This window comes from Ovis aries, chromosome 17 (assembly GCF_016772045.2).
Source record: "Ovis aries strain OAR_USU_Benz2616 breed Rambouillet chromosome 17, ARS-UI_Ramb_v3.0, whole genome shotgun sequence".
In the NCBI taxonomy this organism is placed as follows: Eukaryota; Metazoa; Chordata; class Mammalia; order Artiodactyla; family Bovidae; genus Ovis; species Ovis aries.
Window position 1 is genome coordinate 54,187,710 of NC_056070.1, and position 20,040 is coordinate 54,207,749.

General features: G+C 35.4%; 1 protein-coding gene across 2 annotated transcripts in view; it reads left to right on the forward strand.

Moving 5' to 3' along the window:
- Positions 1-12,919, forward strand: part of IFT81 (intraflagellar transport 81) — a 99,474-nt gene extending 86,555 nt beyond the window's left edge. For both annotated transcript variants that reach the window (XM_027956496.2, XM_027956497.2), the window contains 5 exons: positions 1,110-1,196; positions 2,218-2,289; positions 2,375-2,460; positions 6,124-6,169; positions 9,419-12,919. In XM_027956496.2, coding sequence (XP_027812297.1) covers positions 1,110-1,196; positions 2,218-2,289; positions 2,375-2,460; positions 6,124-6,169; positions 9,419-9,601 — 474 coding nt within the window. In that variant the 3' untranslated portion in view covers positions 9,602-12,919. The remainder of the gene's footprint in view (positions 1-1,109; positions 1,197-2,217; positions 2,290-2,374; positions 2,461-6,123; positions 6,170-9,418) is intronic.
- Positions 12,920-20,040: the final 7,121 nt, after the last annotated feature.

Genomic DNA, 20,040 nt, shown 5'->3' on the forward strand with positions numbered 1-20,040 from the left:
TTTGAGAGTTCAGTTAGCTCTCGATTTGAAAGGATGCTTACCCTACCTTATTAAGCATTTGTTGATACTTTTAGCATTTCTAGGTGTTGGTAGCAAATTTTCAGATTATCTGCTTCAAAATATTATTGGAGAAGGAAATGGCAACCCACTCCAGTGTTCTTGCCTGGAGAATCACAGGGGCGGGGAAGTCTGGTGGGCTGCCGTCTATGGGGTCACACAGAGTCGGACACAACTGAAGTTACTTAGCAGCAGCAGCAGCAGCTTCAAAATATTACATTAGAAAAAAGCATGAAACTACTCAAACAGCCTGAGTTCAAATTCTAACACCTCTTTCCAGCCATATAATCTTTTGCAAGATACTTGTCCTCTGTGAATTTTCTCTAAGCACAATGTGGGGATATTAGTATTTACCTTAAGAGGTTGTTGTGAGATTTAGTTATTGTCAAGGGTAAAGCTCAAATGCCCTTAACATGGTTTACAAAGTTCTGATCAGGCCTCTGCCAAAGTCTTCAGCCCCTTCTCACACTTCCTAGATGTGCTCCAGTATAATAAACTACTTACACATCCTAAATTGTCCTTCCCTCTAATCTTCCAAGACTTCATACATAGTGTTCCTTTTTTCTGAACACTCTCCTCCTTGTCTGTCTCCTAGTCTGTCTAACTATTCTTACTAATCCTTGGTACCTCAGCTTAGATATCAGTTTCTCCAGGAAGTTGTCCCTGCTGATCCCCAAGCCTGGGTTAAGTCCAATGAGAGTTGCATGTGCTCCTGTAACACCTTGCATTTGTCTCTCGTAGCACTCAGCCTATTTACTTGTCTGAGCATTACTTGAAAGGAAGGATTTTTGACTCTTTTGTTCACTCTTGTATCCCCAGCTTCTAACAGAGAGCCTGGCACACAACTTAATACATGGCAGCTATTCTTTTTATCAGCACCTTCATCTGTCATAATGCTCAAATATCTGGTTGTTGTATAAATAACTCGTTAGTATGCCAAGAAGCTTAGAGTTAAGTTACAAGACTGACAAGGGCATGTATTGTTTCAGAGTCACCTTTTAGGCCTTCGTTTTTTTTTTCATTTATTCAATCAATCACCCTTTTCATACTAGGAGTTAACCCAAGAGTGTGATGAAAAGAAATCCCAGTATGATAGCTGTGCTGCAGGCCTTGAAAGCAATCGGTCCAAATTAGAACAGGTAAGAAGATAGTTCTTATTTTAACAGCCTAGCAGAAACTGACTTTGTATGCATATTTCCACTACACCAATGTCAAAAGATTCCCAGATCTTTGCCCTCATGCCTTGAGTCTGTCTACCAAGTTGCAGAGATTTTTATTATTCAAACTTGATGTACACACACTAAATTCTCCATCTGCACCCCTACTGCCAGAGTCCAGGCCCCATCATGTGTTTCCTTGACTACCACAGTAACCTACAACCTCCTCTCCCCTTCCACACTTGCCTTTCCCTAAAGTTTATTCTCCATAGAGCAGCCAAAGAAACCGGTACAACACTTAAACTACCTTCTACCGGCTTCCTGTTGCACTTAAAATCTAACTTCAAAACTTTGGTTTTCAAGACCCTACCTGCTCCATGAACTTCATATCCACATGCTCTCCTCCTCACCTACAGACCCCAGACATACTAGCCTTCTTCTTGTACTTCAAACAGGCCAAGCTTGTTTTCTCCTCAGGGGCAGATTTGCATATATTTTTCTCTCTCTGGGATACTCTACCACCAGCTCTTTGCCTTTCTCTCTCTTTTTCTTTCACCATTTTAGGTCTCAGCCTAAATGTTACCGCCTCCTAGAGATCTTCTCTAATCACCTGTCTAACTTCGCCCACTCAGTACCCCTATCACATTGTACTGCAGAATTTTCTTCATAGCACTTACCCCATCTGCAACTGCCTTCATTACACATTACCTTGTTTATATCTGTCTCCTCTACTTGAATGAGAGCAGGGACCTGTCTTGTTCACTTCTCTGTCCCCAGCACCTAGCACAGAGCTAGGCACACAGTAGTTACTTAATAACTGAACTTATAGGTTGTAGAGTGGTATGCATGTCTCTAGATAAGATTGCAACCTAGTCTGATACAATAAAGTTTTGGCACAGAAGAGGAAATACTCTGATAGTATTTTTTTTGTTGTGCATTTGGTTATCCTTTCTGTATCTAATTATTATTTCGATAATATTGCCCATTTAAAATTATCTTTTAGGAAGTCAGAGGGCTCCGTGAGGAGTGTCTTCAAGAAGAAAGTAGATACCATTATATAAACTGTATGATTAAGGTAAGACAAAGAAAATTGGATCAGAAACTTTTCTGAGATTTTTCTGTATCAAGGACTTAACCTAAAACATAGTCTTTCCACTTAGAACCTAGAAGTACAACTTCGTCGTGCTACTGATGAAATGAAGGCATATGTCTCCTCTGATCAACAAGAAAAAAGAAAAGCAATTAGGCAAGTCATTTTGTTGTTTTTATATTGAGTTACTTAATGTTTTCATCTATAGAAGATAAGATGGAATTATACAGAGTACCTAAATAAGCAAATAGTAAGATATTATTTAGAATTAGATCTTGTTGAACATCCTCTGGGTAGTCCAGCCCTCCTGACTAAGTAAGAATACATATAATTTTTCTTGCTTGCTTGCTTACTTTTTATTGTGGCAAAAGACATATAACATAAAATTTGCCATTTTAACCATTTTTAAGTGTATAATCAGTTGTATTCATTACATTCAAAATATTATGTAACCATCACTATAGATTACCAAAACATTTTCATCACCTGAAACAGAAACTCTTATAGCCATTAAGCCACTTAATCCCCATTCCCCCCTCCTCAGGAATACGTTGAGCTTCCCAGGCGGTGCAGTGGTAAACAATCTGCCAGCCAATGCAGGGGACACAAGAGACGTAGGTTTGATCCCTGGGTTGGGAAGATCCCTTGGAGTAGGAAATGACAACCCAGTCCAGTGTTCTTGCCTGGAGAATTCCATGGACAGAGGAACCTGAAAGGCTATAGTCCATGGGGTCACAAAGAGTCAGACACAGCTGAGTATGTATGCATGTAGCATTACGTATAATTTCATGGTTGCTTTTTTATAAGCACTAAATTTGGTCTATTTTTAAAGTCCCACGTAGCCTGGACTCTGGTCATTGGTGTGCTCATTGTTGCAGTGTGAGCAGCTGCACTTCAGCTAGAAATTCTATGATTGCAGAGTGCCAGCCTTTGAAACGAAGAATGTATAAATACTACTAGCCCTAATATGGTGATTTTTTTCTTTTTGTAATTCTAGCATACTATAACATAATAAATGCTGCCTTAAAAATACGTTTATAGTTGAATTGCTAGCTTTGAAAAAAATATGCAGTAGTGAACAAGATAAACTTTCTTTGCCCTTAATCACAATTCAAATGCTTTGCTTTTACCATTCAATAAGAACTCAAATGAAGTGTAGGATTCACATTTATTCAAGATTGCAGTTGAGATTTTTAGTAGCTTATACATTGATATTCATGACTCAATAGACATGAGTTTGAGCAAACTCCAGGAGATAGTGAAATGGGAAAACCTGGCATGCTGCAATGCATGGGGTCACAAAGAGTCCGACATGTCTTAGGAAGTGAACAACAACAGTACATTGGTATTATAAAAAGGAATCTAAGAAGTAGAATGTTTTGCAGAGTCTAAATTTCTTTATATAATGCAAGCCAGGCTGAAAACATCCTATAAATAGGATATTATTTTTAATACTCTAGCATATTAAACATACTGAATGTATTTAATCAAATTATTTTATTGCATGTAAATTTTGCTCTCTAAATCTATATAGTCGATACTAATGTTCACTAATGTGAGAAGTAATTTTGTTCTTGAAAAATAAAAGTTTTAGAAATTGTTTCTTTTCTTCCAAAGTTATCAATGCAATTAATAAAGAAGGAAACATTGCTCCTGAGCTATTGGTTTTCTGATCTGTTTTCTAGATATTCCTCTTCATCATTTTTATTTATTTAATTTTTTGGCCACACAGTGCACCATGTGGGATCTTAGTTTCCCAACTAGGGATGGAACCAATGCCCCCTGTGTTGGGAGTGAGAAGTCTTAACCACTGGACTTCCAAGGAGATTTCCATTATTTTAAAAATCATTGTAAATCTTTACCATTCCTCAGTTTTCCAATAGAAAAATATTGCACCCTGACTAGAGAAGTACATGATAAGAATATTTAGGAATAAAATGGAGTTATACTCTAAACTCACTGATACATATGTAAAATTTATTATTAGTGTAGACACAATATTTTTTATGTCATTTCATTTTCTACTTTTATGGTACTTTCTGGTAAGGCCAAAGTTCTAAGGAATTAGCTTGTTTTTGAAAGATCACTTGTAAAATGTAATTTTATTTAAAGAGGCAGCATGTTATATATCAAAGTTCTAGAAAGGGACTCAATAAAATTTTGTTTCTAACCTGATTTTTCCAGTTCCTAGTTTTGTGATCTTGGATATATCACTTTTTCATCTATAAAATAAAGAGAACAATATATGCCATAGGAGCTCAAGTTCAATGTAATGTTTGCAGCAGTATTTTGGAAATGGTATAGTATGAGTTCCTGAAGAGTGAGGACTTTGTCTGTCCCTGTTTTCTTCTTGAAATCCCAGGACATACTTGGTATAGAACAGGTGCTCTGTAATTACTACTTGAGTAAATCAATTGAATAAAATTACATATTAGTGTTATGAGCATGCGCCTATTGATTTCTTGATAAAATAGAAATGGAAATCCTAAAACAATTTGGACATTCCTCAGACCTGGGGTAATAAATGAATTATTTAAAGTTCTCTTAATTATAATCATACATTATTCTGAGTAATATGTCATTTATATCCTCTGAGCTGTTTTTCACTGGAGAGCTAGAAAAGCAAACACTGACTTAGTGTCTCATAAATTTTATGGGCAAAATGAAGGTTCATCCAGACTGGGTCTGTTCCCTTTAGCTTTTATCCTTGTGCACAAATTCTACCTTCACTTCATCTCTGTAAGGACTTCAGGTACTTCTGATTGCCTTTCTTTCTGTTCTAAAGACATTAACCTCCCTTTTTTACACAAATGCAAATCTTTCTTCGCTTAACCTGCTAGAGTTTGTCTTTGTGGTTTATGATTTCTTAGATTCCCAATTTTGTGTTATGTAATTTCTTCTTGAGTACTGCTGTGTAGCTTTTCACAGAAATACAGTCTTTTTCCATACAAATTTGAGGTCTAAAGTTTCTCTTCTTATCATTGGTTCCATTGTCTTCATTCTTCAGTTTTTGTCCTTAACACTTTAAATCTTATTTTTTGTCTTAAAATATAATTATACTTTTGTTTAAAAATACCATATGATATTATTTATATTTTTTACATTAAAAATTTATAATTTTTTAGCTTACAAAAGAAATATTTATAAAAATAAAAAGTAACCATTATCAAGTAGTGCACAAAAATTAAATGTTGTCTACATTGCCATACCTCATTTATCTAGAATTCTGTCCAGTTTAGTATTTATAAATCTACCTCATTCTTTTTTTACAACTCTGTATCATTCTTTTGAATGGATGTACCATAATTTATTTAAACATTTCCCCATCTATCAGCATTTAGTTGATTGTAGATTTTTACTACAGTAAGCAATGGTGAAGTGAATAGTCTTTGCTTTTATTTTTATTAAGTTTTAAGAGTTTTTCTGTAGGAAGGCTTCGTAGAAGTTGGATTGCAGGGTTAGATGATATTTATTGTGGTTTGTTATTTTTTTAATGTGTATCCTCTCTCTTTTCTGCAAGCCTCTTCCAAAAAAGTGTAATTTAAGCAAATGTATTGCTATTGTTTTAAGTGTAGATTAACCACAAATAGTACTTAATTTCTTACATGATATTTTGCCTTGTTTTTTTACTTATATTATTGTTTATTAGATGAACTAAAGATTAGAAAAGGGAGTATTTGATAATGGGTTTCATTCTGATTCTAGTACTCTAAACTGTATTAGCTAATATATTTAGATAGATATGTTGATTTATAATTTAGTTGTATGATCAAATCAATTGAAGTAAATGTAAACTATATCATTATATTGACTCCCTAGGGAACAATATACCAAAAATATTGCTGAACAGGAAAATCTTGGAAAGGTAAGAATATTTGTTTGTTTTTTAATGTGTGCATAATTCAGGTTTACGGGACATGGTTATGTCATTGTCAGTTTTTTTTAAAGTTATAGGGGAAATTAGAACTTTCTTACTCTCTTTGAAAAATGAAGACTCTTCCTTAGAAATTTATTTTTATAAAAGTGAAGGCACATAGATTTTGGGGGAAAGGGAGAAATCTAGTTTTAAATAAAAAGTTCATACATAACAAAATGCCACATGTAATGAATGAACTACAAGTTTCACATTATTCCCAGGTATCTCTGTTTATAAGATAAGTATAAACTTACTCATTTATTTTATTTAATAAGCACAAAGCTCTTACTATGAGCCAGGGCCTGGTCTAAGTCCTTTACAAACATTGACTCAGTTAAAAATAATCAAAAAACTTTTCTTAAGATATTCACTCCCTACCTGCCAGTCTTATATGAGGACTACTAAAAATAGGAGTGTATGATTGAGCTTTGTTTTTTCAGTTCCCTGAGACACTCCTAGTGGAAGAGGTGGTAGGGGCCTTGACCATCAGGATGTAAATGACTAACTGATTTCTCTAACTGATTCTAATATTCAATGATTTTAAGACCATGTTACATAGTGAATGCTAACCATGCTTCATGATATACCATTTTATCTGTTTCTTACTGAGTTTCACTACTGAAAATTGAAGTTTCCTCTTAGTTTTTCTAATAGGAGTGTCCAGTTTGTATTATCATTTGTTAGGAATTGTTAGCTGCAGTTTTTCTTTTAAAATACTAACTATATGTCAGTGTTTCATTTCAGTGTTCAAATATTCTTGAGTCTGCAGCCTGGAAATGATTTTATATAAATATAGGCTTTTCTGTTCTGAAAGTAAAAATTAACAGTAGGGCTTTGCTTCAATCAATACATTGTACAGTTTAGCTATTGGATACTTTCATGTTCAAATGTATGTATTTGAATCAAGTTGTAGACACATTTGTATAGTATTTTAACTAGAGATTTTGGGGGCTTTAGGATTTAGTATGATTGTCAATAATAGACTTTCATCCAGATATTTTTTAAGTGAAGTAATGCACTTTTTCATATGAAACTATTCCTCCACTTCATTTGTTTAGTATCTGAATGGATGTTGTATATAGAGAAATATTTGCCAAACCTTGAATCCTTTCATAGACTCAAACTTAATGGCTAAATATGATTATTCTTTCCCCTCCCAGTGTAGTGTTTTATTATACTGCAAGATTTGAGGGGAAAGCAGTAGCAATATTCTGACATCAAGCATGTTTGAGCAAAATGAGCCATTGATTAGCTCATGCCCTGATTGTCTGGCTGTATCACTTAAGAAAGAAAGCTTCTTGATCCTCTCGCTCTTAGAATAGATCTGAATTTTCAAAGCAAACACAGAATATACCTAGGCTTTCAAACTGACAATAGCGTAAGTCTTCCAAACCAGCAGACTGGACATCCACAGACCTCCTCAGGCCAGCTTGAGTTTCTGAAATGAGACCAAGCTATAGTGCTACAATTCACACTATCGTATACTAGACTTTGCCTTACCAAGTGCCGTGGAATATGATGCTCAAAGTTGTAACCTTCCCCCTCCTGTACCACCTCTTCCTTTTAAGAACAATGAAATCTGTGACAAATATTTTTTGTGCATTACAACTATCCATAAAATAAATCTGTAGTATATGACATAACATTAAAAATAAATTATAAAGTCAGTTGTATTCATAAAGTTAAAGGTTTCAAACACATATGGTTATGAAGCAAATTAAATTTAATATTTTTGATACAGACAATGCCTGCATTCTGTCTTTGGTTCTTTAAATAGCTTTTATTGGTTGTTAGGATTTCTGAAAAAGAAATTATTCCAATAATATAAGAAAAGTTACAGTTAAGTAGTACCTTAATCTTAAAATCAGGTTCAATACTCTTAAAACTCTTGATCTGACTTACTACTTTTGTTTTAGTTTATAAGGATAAAAATATTTGTTGTAAGATACTTTATTTGTAACATAGAGTTAAGTAGATGTATTTGCATGCCAGGCATTGTGTCAAAAATTTGCTGTTTATATTTAAATTATATTTTCTTCATTCTGTTTTGTTTTGCTGTCTGCTGTTAACTTTGCTTTTCTTAGCCATAGGTGGGAAGGGCAGTCTTTAATAAGCATTTTGAATCTGGCCTCAGTTTAGTTTAGCCTCTTATTTGGGCAAGTACCGACCACCAGCCTTCTCACTTGTGTCCTTAGATCAACTGTTAGATCAACCCTGCATACTAAAAGAGGAAAAGATGGGGATGTTCCCATGTAATCTTTGCTTGTTTTTCTGCCCTTCTTGGTGATTTCGGACAGTCTGTGTCAGTGAGTGTATTTCTGTTACTCTCTGCTTCCTTCTGTGTGTGCTGTCATCTCTGTTTTTCTCTTCTTTCCTTCCTACTTTTCTTTCCTCTCATTGTCTCTCTGACTTTGTGCGGTCTTTTCTTTGTCACTCTTCCTTGATTTGCCATAACACAGAGCCAAAGAACAGTTCGCAGTTTACTGAAAAATGTTCCTATTCCTGTTTATAATTTTAGTCAGTAAGTAGAACAGTATTGGAAGGTGGAACTATATATGTAGGCTATTAGTAACAAAAATAATTCTGATAAGGATCTGAGTCTTTTAAAAATATCACTGGACTTTCTCCTTGAAGAATAGTTGCATACAATTTGATTTATTTGGGCATAGAGCATACCCTTAGAGTATACTGATTTAGGAAATAATATAATATTTAATAATAATAACATATATAACACATGATAGTTTGTAATTATTTCTATATCTATTGTCATGTGAAAAAAATAGTATTATAAAGCAGATACTTTTATAATTACTCCTATTATTAACCTTAATTAACAGTTGAACAAACTACAGTCCAGAGAAATTGTCTTCCTTATGGCTAGTGACAAAGCCAAGGTTGGAACTCAAGTCTTCTGACTTCCAAAATCTGCATTTTTTATATACCATGATACTGCTCCACTTTCCTGATTTCCCTTATTTTCCCCTTCTTTTCTATTTTTCTGTTCTTTTTAGCTTCAGGTTGTCTTAGATCTATGGTAAATTTAATTAACTTTTATCATCTTAGCTTTCATATATCATCTGGTTTAGCTATTATTTATCAGATGTACAAAGCATACCATATTCTTCTGATTAGAGCAGTAGAAGTAAATCCCTATATGATATTTAATTATTCTTTTTTTTTTTTTTTTAATGCTAGAAACTCCGGGAAAAACAAAAAGCTGTACGAGAAAGTCATGGTCCAAATATGAAACAAGCAAAAATGTGGCATGATTTTGAACAATTGATGGAATGTAAGAAACAGTGCTTTCTGAAACAACAAACCCAAACTTCCATTGGTCAGGTAATTCAGGAGGGAGGAGAGGACCGGCTGATACTCTGAGTTCATTTGCCATTGTTAGGGGCGTTAGTTGATGCTGCTAGCTATAAGCAAAATCCCACGGTGTATTTCTTTTTTTTTTTTTAAGTGATTTGTTCAACATTTTGCTTTCAGATTAGCCATTCTCTATTAAGTTTTCATGGAAAATAATGCTAAGGTAGATTTAGGTTTTAAAAGTTTCTAATATGAAAAAGAGGCTTTTATTATTTCGCTTAGTTTATACATCAGTGGCGTCTTCTGTTTTATAAGACAAGAGACTGAGTTTACTATCTGTAAATGTAAACACATGTCCATTAAGAAACATGTAAGTTTTTGTTTGAACATAATAACCCAGTGGCTTAATGTTTTTCTTAATCTTTTTTTAACTTTAGAGAAATCTTTTAGGAACTAATATCTCTTGTTTTGAAGAAACGTTTATCTGAAGTTCAGCAATTCCTACAGTTTCACTTCAGTTTCTTTTTCTTCTGTACAATTCAAGAACATTTAATATTTTGAATCACATATTTGTTCTATTTGTATTGTTTAAAGGCAAATAAAACTTGGTGCACATATCATGGCTATTTAAAATTTATATAGTATAAATTTTAATATTTTTAAAGTAAGTATTCATGTATAGTACTGTACTAAATTTAAGATTATTGCTTATTTTCACCAAAAATCTAACACAGTAGGTTCTGGGCATTATTATTTTAAATATAAGAAACTGTCAAAGTGCCTCCAATCTCTGCTTCATTTGGACAAGGTATCTGAAGATGTCTTTAATTTTTCCTTAAAGATACTAAATTCATATGCCACCCTTTACTTCATTTCAGTTTCAATATACTTTTCAAATTTTCTTTATTTTAGACTTGAAAACTCAGATTTCAAATGGTTAGCATGTCCTTCTTGGGTTCGTTCTTCTTAGCTTTCCTGGAGAAAACAAAGCAAAAACATTTTGATGAAAAAAATTGTTTCCACCCTTGCAAAATATACAAACTTGATTAATGGCCTTGGGTGTCTGTTCCCAAATGTGTCCTACCCTTTTTTTGTCTTTCTTGATAATTAGAGAATTTCATTAGCATGGAAATTACTTACATTTCTAGGAGCTATCACCAGAATAGATAGGATCCATCCGAGTATGGAAGAACTTACCAGGAAAGTATAGAAAGAAACTTCTTTTAACATATTGTAAGAAGAAAAAAGAGAAGTATTTCAGTGTTATTAAGTGCTTTGGATCTGGTCCTCAGCTTACTTTAACTACTTATTTGGACAAATATCAGTTATCAGAATTCTCACTTGGCCCTTAGATCAACTATTGGATCAACCATGTACTAAAAGAGCAAAGACTGTGTTCAGTGTGTGGAAACAAACCCTTACTAATTCAATAATCAGTTTTTGGACATTGTATTTGTTCAGAGTTGGCTACTGGCTTGTTATTTTTAAGCCAGTAGTAAGTGATGTTCCTTTTAGAGTATGAATTCCTTTAAAAATATTTGAAAAAGACTAGATGCCCTTCCCAGAAACAGCATTTTATTCCCCAAAGAAATGCCAATTTGTAAGACTATTAAGCCTAGTGACTAGTTTTTTCAGTCTTTGCTATCTTTGGTGCTCTTAATTTTTTAAATTGTTAGCAAGAGATACGTCAAGGAATGCTTATAATTCTGATTTGATTACTGCTTGCTTTCATTCCACACAGAAAGAGTTATGTGGATTAAACACTAAGGCAGCTCCAAAATTATTTTATTCACTGAAGCAGAACATCATTACTACTTCAAGAAAAGCAAATTGAAAAAAAGGCCTAAAAGTGCAAAGCTATTTATAGTTTTTATGTAACATTGGACATTTAGTAACATAGCTTAATGGGTTTTATACAGTGACTTTCCACTCATTTTATGATTTGATTGGAACAGTAAAAAGCTTTGACTAACTCTGACAGTTTTTGACAGGTGGCACTTACAAAAGAAGAGCTGATTACGTTTTTCCTTCAGGATTGATACTTTAGCTGGCTAATTGATGAGAATGCCTAATCATTTTGGAAAATAATCTCGTCTTCCACATGATGACCCAAATTAAGGAAAAAAATGTAGCCTGTGAAATCTACTTCTTTGTTCACAGATTTTTCTCCTACTAGGACCCAGTATTGCCAGCTGTTGCATGGGACTGACTAAACCATAAATTTCAAAAAGCCACTGCCTATCTTGTTTCCTGTATTAGTTAAGGAAAAATACAACTTTAAAGGTTGTCCTTTAAGAAGAATTTTATAATATAATGTCTTTTCTGTTATAAATCTGTTAATAACTGAATCTAAGGTCATGTGTTTTCCAGGTCTAGAAAGTGTTAGCAGAGTTACCTTAGAGCATTGTTCAGAGGCATATGGAAATTAAACCAACTCTCAGGAAATTGTAGAATATTTAACTTTGTTCTTTAGATTAATATTTTATATCATATTGCTTTAATGCAGTGGACAGCAGCAATGAAAGAAACCATTTCATTAAACTATCATGTAATTAGTTTATATAACATACATAATTTGGGGGGAAAATTTTTAAGCTCTGTGAATTTTCTAGGTGTCTTTCTTAAATTTTTAGGCTAAACATGATACAGAGTACTTTTTGGTAATTTGAGTAAGAGACTGAATATGTTCCTTAAACTAAAAATACTAAAAATATATGTACAAATGGGGAAATTGCCAAAGCTGCATTTACAAAAGCAGCAATCAAATTTGTATTGAAAAAATGACTTTGTAGGGATATGATATATAGAAACCTCCTTGTCTTACACAGGCTTTCACCCAGTATTAGTGACTAATGAGTGTGAATCCAAGACTTGTTTCTACAAAAGGTTCTAGGAGCTTACATCATTCCTCTTGCTTGGCACCAAGGAGTGTTTAGCCTTAGGGAGTGAGTAACAGCACCCTGATGATTAACTTTCATTAAACTTGGTTATTTCAATAACTTCTCCATTATTGTAGTAAAGGTGAGATCTAGATTATATATACAATGAATCCTTCTCTTTTAAACAATCCATGGCAGCCAGGAGAGAAAGTTGTACTTTTATTGAATATGTGATTGCTTCCCTACTCAGGAGAACTGCTGGCCTGAGCTCCTCCTTCCTTTCTTTTTAATGAGAGCAGTTTAGTTAGAGCAATTTGATGTGTGGCAGCCAGGCATAAGGTGAATGTTTTGTCTGGGGAAGATAGAGAGAGATCGTTTAAAGTTATGTGTCTATTTTCAATCTTGGACCTTTCTGTCTTAAGATAGTCTTAAAAAGAAAATATTGTCTGTAACTGTCATTTAGTTTCATCCAATCCTTGCAAAAGAAATAAAAAACTAAAAAACTAAATCCAAACAAACATTTTTTTTTTTAAGACTTGGACAAATGTGTTTTCTGCTCCCATGCTCCCTCTTTTGGCAAACTGTAAGTACTGTCTCAGCAAACAGCGATAATTTCACAATTTCCTCTCTAGAATTGCTGAGAGACTTGAGTCACCAAACGTGGTTCACTGCTGTGGAAATGCATTGTTCAGAAGACAGAAAGAAATTTAAGCTTTCTGCTCTTCTGTGACAGTATTTGTTTCCGCCTCAGTTCAGAGTATGAACTGCAGGTTCTTGGCAAGACTGCCGCTTAACATTGCATGTGAGAACCTGGTGAATAGGCAGAGAATTTTGGAGCTTGAAAGGAACCTCAGAATGATTCATATGGTCATTCATTAAATTGGGACCTTTGAGGGATCTCTTTCAGCCTCTCTCAGTGCAGAAATCAGGACAGGAGTGCTTGTGGCAAATGGCTTTCCAGCCTCAGTAGAGTAACCACAATGCAGTTCACTCCTCATGAGGGAGCCGGTCCCATTGTTAAAGAGCAAAGACTGATTGGTTTATTGGTTCTAGAAGCAAAGCCAACTTACAGAGGAAGGGAAATTTCGTTAAACAGCAGTTCGGCAAAGCCAGATTGAACAAATTTTGCTCCCTGAAAAAAATTTTACTTCAGGGGAGTAATATTATTGTGGTTATTATAATAATCAGAATCGTGGGAAAGATGAAAATAATAATATGCTAGCAGCTAGTCCATTAGTAAGCACTGATTATGTACCAGACACCGTCCTAAGTCCTTTATGTGTATGAACTAGTGTAACTCTCAAAATAACCCTATGAGATGGATACCATTATCCTCGCTTTATAAATGGAGAAACTGAGGCACAGAAAGGCTTTTACAGTATTACACAGCTAATAACTGTAACAGGTGGAGCCAGGGTCCAAAACCTGTGCTCTTAACTATGTGCTGTCCTGCAATGTGACCCATAGTTGTATATATCCATAAAGGTTGCTGTCCATTTATGAACTGCAGTATACGTGAAATTATTTTTTTTGCATTTATAATGCATTTTCAATAATATATTTCCTTAACTATAGCTGAAAAAAAAACTTCACTGCTTTACTAAATGATTAAAAATAAACTCTGCTGGGACTTAACCTGGCGGTCCAGTGGTTAAGAATCCACCTGCCAGTGCAGGGGACATGGGTTCTATCCGTGCTCCAGGAAAATCCCACATGCCTTGTGGCAACTAAGCCCATGCACCAACAACTATGGCACACAAATCGCAACTACTGAGCCTGTGTACAGCAACAAAGACTCAGCACAGCCAAAAATAAATAAAATAAATCAATAAATATTTTAAAGTGAATAAACTCTACCAACCAGATGAGGGAATTATAGTAAAAATGATTGTCGAGTAAATGCATAAAAGAAGTGAGTAATAGGTTTAGGTAAAGAGAGAGTAGAAACTTTATAGGTTATAATTTAAAACTTTCTCCATGAAGAGTTTCAGTTGGGATGATGAAAAAGTTCTGGAGGTAGATGGTGGTGAAAAAGAAAAAAAAAAAAACTTTCTCTGTGAAAGTCTTAAACTCATATATGTCTCCTGTTGCTGGACATTTAGATTGATTCCAGTTTTTTACTTTACAAACAATGCTACCATCAAACTTAAAGGTTGAAATAAGATAAAATATTAAGCAGAACCACAAAATTTATTTAGTCAAATCCAGAATTCATTGAATAGTTTTATGGACTTTTCTCACCTTCATCTGTGAAAATGCCAAGGCTAAACCAAAGATATTAACAAGCTGTTACTTGATTAACTGGAGAATAAAATTGTAAGTTCATTCATTTATTTATATGTGAATATTTATTGAATATCTTCTGCATGCCTGACACTGTGCTACATGCTAAAATAGAAAGTGAACATGACCTGGTTTTTTCTCTCAAAGAGCACACAGTCTAGAAGATTCTAACATTAAGCAGCAAAAAGAAAAGTTTTTTTAAATGTATAAAACAAGGAGCTCAGAGGAAGAAACAGTTAATTTTGACATGGGGGATTGGAGAAAGATTAATGGAAGAGGTGGGACTTGAGCTGGATTTATAAGAATGAATTAAGATTTTGATAGTGTAAGACAAGTGGAAGACATAAAGGCATTTAAGTACATGACATGTTCAGGAAATGGCAAGTCTAGAATGGCTCAATAAGTTACCTAGTTGTGTGAGGCCAGGGTAAGGAGTTCCTAATATGGGCTAAGCTCGTGTGCTCTGTAATTTGACATGCTGGGCACTCAGCTGGACTCCATGAAAAGGTACAGTAAAAGGATAAGACATGGCCCCTGTCATTAGCCAGACTAACAATACAATACAGCAAATACATTGAATCCTAAAACCTAGTGCTAAATTTTGTGTGCTGTAGAAGTTCAGTCAAAACAGACTGCTACTGCTGCTGCTGCTGCTGCTAAGTCACTTCAGTCGTGTCCAACCCTGTGAGACCCCATAGACAGCAGCCCGCCAGGCTCCCCTGTCCCTGGGATTCTTCAGGCAAGAATACTGAAGTGGGTTGCCATTTCCTTCCCCAATGCATGAGAATGAAAAGTGAAAGTGAAGTCGCTCAGTCATGTCTGACTCTTCGCAACCCCGTGGACTGCAGCCTACCAGCCTCCTCTGTCCATGGGATTTTCCAGGCAAGAGTACTGGAGTGGGTTGCCATTTCCTTCCAAAATGGACTAGGGAAGACTAAAAGGTCAAAGGGGCGTCCAGGAGGTTTCATCAAAGAAGAGGGAATGATCTGGGCCTGGAAAGATGAGTAAAGTTTGGATAGGAACCAGCGATTGAAGCAATTTACAGCACTGGATTATCAAACAGATATACCCCAATATTTGATATTTCAGAAATCAAAGAAGTTTTCTTTAGAAAAATCAAAACTCAGACTTCCTTACACTCTCCTTAGAGTTCAGGGTCTCTGAAAGTTTCAGTTTAGCTTTTTGGAATCCCATCAAGAGTTACTAGTCTAATGGGAATTCAGAGGGGGAAAAAACACTGTGGGCTGGAGCAATCTGGGCAGACTGGAGAAAGAGATGGTACAAGTTTAAAACCACTCTGGAAGCATGGGTAGAATTTGGCTTAGGGAGGGAACAAGAGCTCCACGGGATTGAGGAAGCCCCAAGAAAGGAATGCCCTGAGGTACCAGCCAGGCAAGGCTGCAGAGAGTAAGAGAGTTAAAGCTGGAAAAGGAGCTGGAAACCAAATCAATGAGCTGTTTCGAGTTGGTACAGTTGTTGGAGCTGTTGTTAATATCCTAATTCCTTTTGGACCCTCAATGAAATGAGAGATTCACTGCATTGCAGGGAATCACAGATTATCATCTCCACAAAAGACTGCTATCATGGACTAAGTTTGATTTGTTTTTTATGACAAAAGAGAGCAGTATAGGCAATAAGTCAGTTGTTTGTTTCATCATCTTTGGGGGAATATTTTTTTACACTAACTCAGAGATTCAACATTTTATTCTTTGATTCAGTTTGCAACTCTTTGTCATCTCATTTGTACAATCACTTTTTTGTTTCATGTCACATTTTCAGATATGTGGAAAAGATTTGCTAATTTGAAGAAATTTAGATGAGAAACAGAAGATTTTAAAGTTACATTTTTGTTGGGAGACATTTTTATAAGTTTATTTGATTTCCTATGTAACCAGAAATGTGAGGAAAAAAATTCAAAGCTGGTGTTTAACAGTCCTTGATTGCTTTTTCTTGAGAGTAAGAAAAAGAACTGTTTTACGTTGTAATAATTGCCAAGTAGCCAAGGAGAGCCTCAGCCCTTGAAGAGACCCACTTGCTAGTGACTTGGCAGTGTCAAACAAATGTTCAACTTTTATTCTGACACTTCTTGAAGAATTTGATTGAAACTATATATGTCCAGATAACACTCAGCAAAGTGCCCTTCTTGCATTTGTTTCAAGATATATTTGGAAACAAGAGAGATGACCTTGGACTCAGCTGCTTTTCCAATTTAGGACTTCTCTCTGGGTCTACTGAATAATATTCCTGAACATTGAAGATTCAACGAATGGAAAAACATTTTAGTTACTATATGCCATAAGTCCTGTGATAGAGAATTTTTTTCCCCCAGCAATATGTTCTGCCTCTAAAAGAATGATATATTTAGACTGCAAGCTCTATATTAGCTTGCTAACCATCTACTTCAAAATACATTTAGGAACACATTTGCTTTTCATCAGAGTGCCTTTTTTATAATCTAAATCGAGCTGTCCTTGCTTTTTAAAATATTTTAGCATGTAAGAAATTTTGAAAAAAAAAAATAACGAGCAGTTAACCCTTCGCCTTTGCCTTTTGGCATTCAAAGTTTGTTCAGAAGCCAGGGTTCATTGTAGCTTGATGTCAGATCTAAAAGAAGACTTCGGAGGCTCTGACATCCCCGTCTAAGGTTATTGCCACCTGTCCAGATGACAATAGAAGTCCTGCTAGTCTAACCTCAAGCCTGAAAGCCAAGGTTAGCTTCCAAATGCATCTACATTTAGCCCATGGAGATGGATGGTTTTAACTGTCATTAAAGCGATATTCTTTCAGTTACCATTTTGCATATTTTGGAGGTTTAAGCAGTTCCATTTTTAATCTGTTGTCACAGTCACAGGACAAGACTTAGGTAACCTTTCTGATAAAGCAATTTTACTTTTAAGCAAATAAGTAACTATGAGTTATAGTTTGATCATTGTTCTCCATAGCATATTCTCAGGGAGCATAGCGCTTTTTATTTTCACATGGTTTCCTAAGCTGTCATAGTCCATCAGAGCATTTATAGAGATGATTATGTTGTTAGCAACAGCCTCCAGCATGCACAATTCATTAATTCCCAGGAAAATGTTGTGTTACACACATGCACACATTTAACATGCACATGTAGAAATAGGAAAACACATCGTATTATAATACTTAAAAGCATATCTTGTTCTTGAGCATTCTTTACTTGATTTTTTTAAATTTTATTTTATTTTTAATTGGAAGATAATTGCTTTACAATGTTGTGATGATTTCTGCCATACATCAACATAGTCAGCCATAGGTATACATATGTCCCCTCCCTCTTGAAGCTTCCTCCCACCTCCTTCCCCATCCCACCCCTCTAGGTTGTCCAGAGCACTGGCTTTGGGCTCCCTGCACCCCACTGGCTCTCTGTTTTACGTATGGTAATGCATATTCTCAGTGCTACTGTCTCAGATCATCCCACTCTCTCCTGCCCCTGTGTCCGAAAGTCTGTCCTTTATGTCTTGTTGCTTGATTTTGAATCAAATATTGTGTCAATTGTGAGCCACAAGGGTGAGTGATTTTGCAACTGTTAACACTTAAGCTACTTTTAAAGATGATTCCTACTATCAGATAACAGATTGATCTTAAATTTTTAATTGTTATAAATTATTGGACCAGCAGGAATTCCCTGATGGTCCAGTGGTTAGGACTCCTTGCTGTCACTGCTGAGGACTCAGGTTCAGTCCCTGGTCAGGGAACTAAGATCCTGCAAGTTGCCACACGGTAACTGATAGCTCAGTTGGTAAAGAATCCGCTTGCAATTCAGGAGACCTGGTTTGATTCCTGGGTCGGGAAGATCCCCTGGAGAATGGGTAGGCTACCCACTCTAGTATTCTTGGGCTTCCCTTGTGGCTCAGCTGGTAAAGAATCTGCCTGCAATGTGGGAGACCTGGGTTCGATCCCTGGGTTGGGAAGATACCCTGGAGAAGGGAAAGGGTACCCACTCCAATATTCTGGCCTGGAGGTTCTATACAGTCCATGGGGTCTCAAAGACTGACCAACTTTCAGGAGGATCGCCAAAAAAAAACTATTACACCACTGTTACTTTGTAGTTTCCTAATTCAAAACTGGTGACCTTTTTTAACTTCACATTTTCTTCTTTATAAAAACAGGTTTTGCATGAGTGTGGGTATCTTGCATACATTTCCATTATTTTATTAATGTTGAACCAGATCAGTTGCTACAGTCTCCTCAGTGCCCTAATTATTATAGATAAGAGCTCATTGTACCCAAGCTAATTGATTCATAGGATAATCAATAAAGTTCGCCTTTCCTGGTGCCAGAGAATCCTCTAACCTCACAACTTTTGAACTGCATTTTTAAAGATACGAAAGAGGAAAATAGGTGATATTCTACAAAGTGTTCCTAAGATCTGTAGTGCTCAAGGAAGATTTTAATGAGGGAAAAGTCTCAGAGAAAAAGTAATTTTAAATAGTACAGAGATTAAATGTGAGTTTTACTGAATGTTTTCACAAAATATTATCTTTCAAATGTATGTTTTCTCATCCTTCTTCTAAAAACATATATAAAACTTTGAGTCAAAGAGTCAGAATGAATATTTCTACACAGTGTTTGTTTATTAAGTTTATGTTTCAGGAGCTCTTTTCTCTACCCAAGTCTTCATATTCTTGGGTATTCTCATGTAAATCAGACCACGGTTGAGTTCAGTAAGTGTTCATTGCTCTGCTGCTGCTGCTGCTGCTGCTAAGTCGCTTCAGTCGTGTCCGACTCTGTACGACCCCATAGACGGCAGCCCACCAGGCTCCCCAGTCCCTGGGATTCTCCAGCCAAGAACACTGGAGTGGGTTGCCATTTCCTTCTCCAATGCGTGAAAGTGAAAAGTGAAAGTGAAGTCACTCAGTCGTGTTCATTGCTCAAGACTTAGTATTTCTCTGCCATTTTCCTAAGAGGAGAGATTTCTAGCAACTACAAAGTAAATATATTTCTCTAAATTCTTTTTATCTGTGTCTTCCATAGATGGAATTCATATCCAGCTGTCTGCAGATTTATATAGAATCTGGTTTATCCAAATATTTGTAGTACCATCAAATCAAGGATTTCTTTCTTTTTTCTTATCATGCCTGAATGTCTTACCTTGATCTTGTTCTTACAGAATCCAGATGTGTTGATTTAATGAAGGGAGATCTAATACATCCCTAGTTAAAACTCGGTTTAACATCTTTATTTATTTTCTGTCTCAGATCCTTTCCATCATTTTTTTTCTCCTTGTTTATGTTTATCATTCCCTTACTATTCAAACTTTTTATTTTATATATTTACTTGACGTCACCAGGTCTTATTTGCAGCATGTGAGATCTTTAG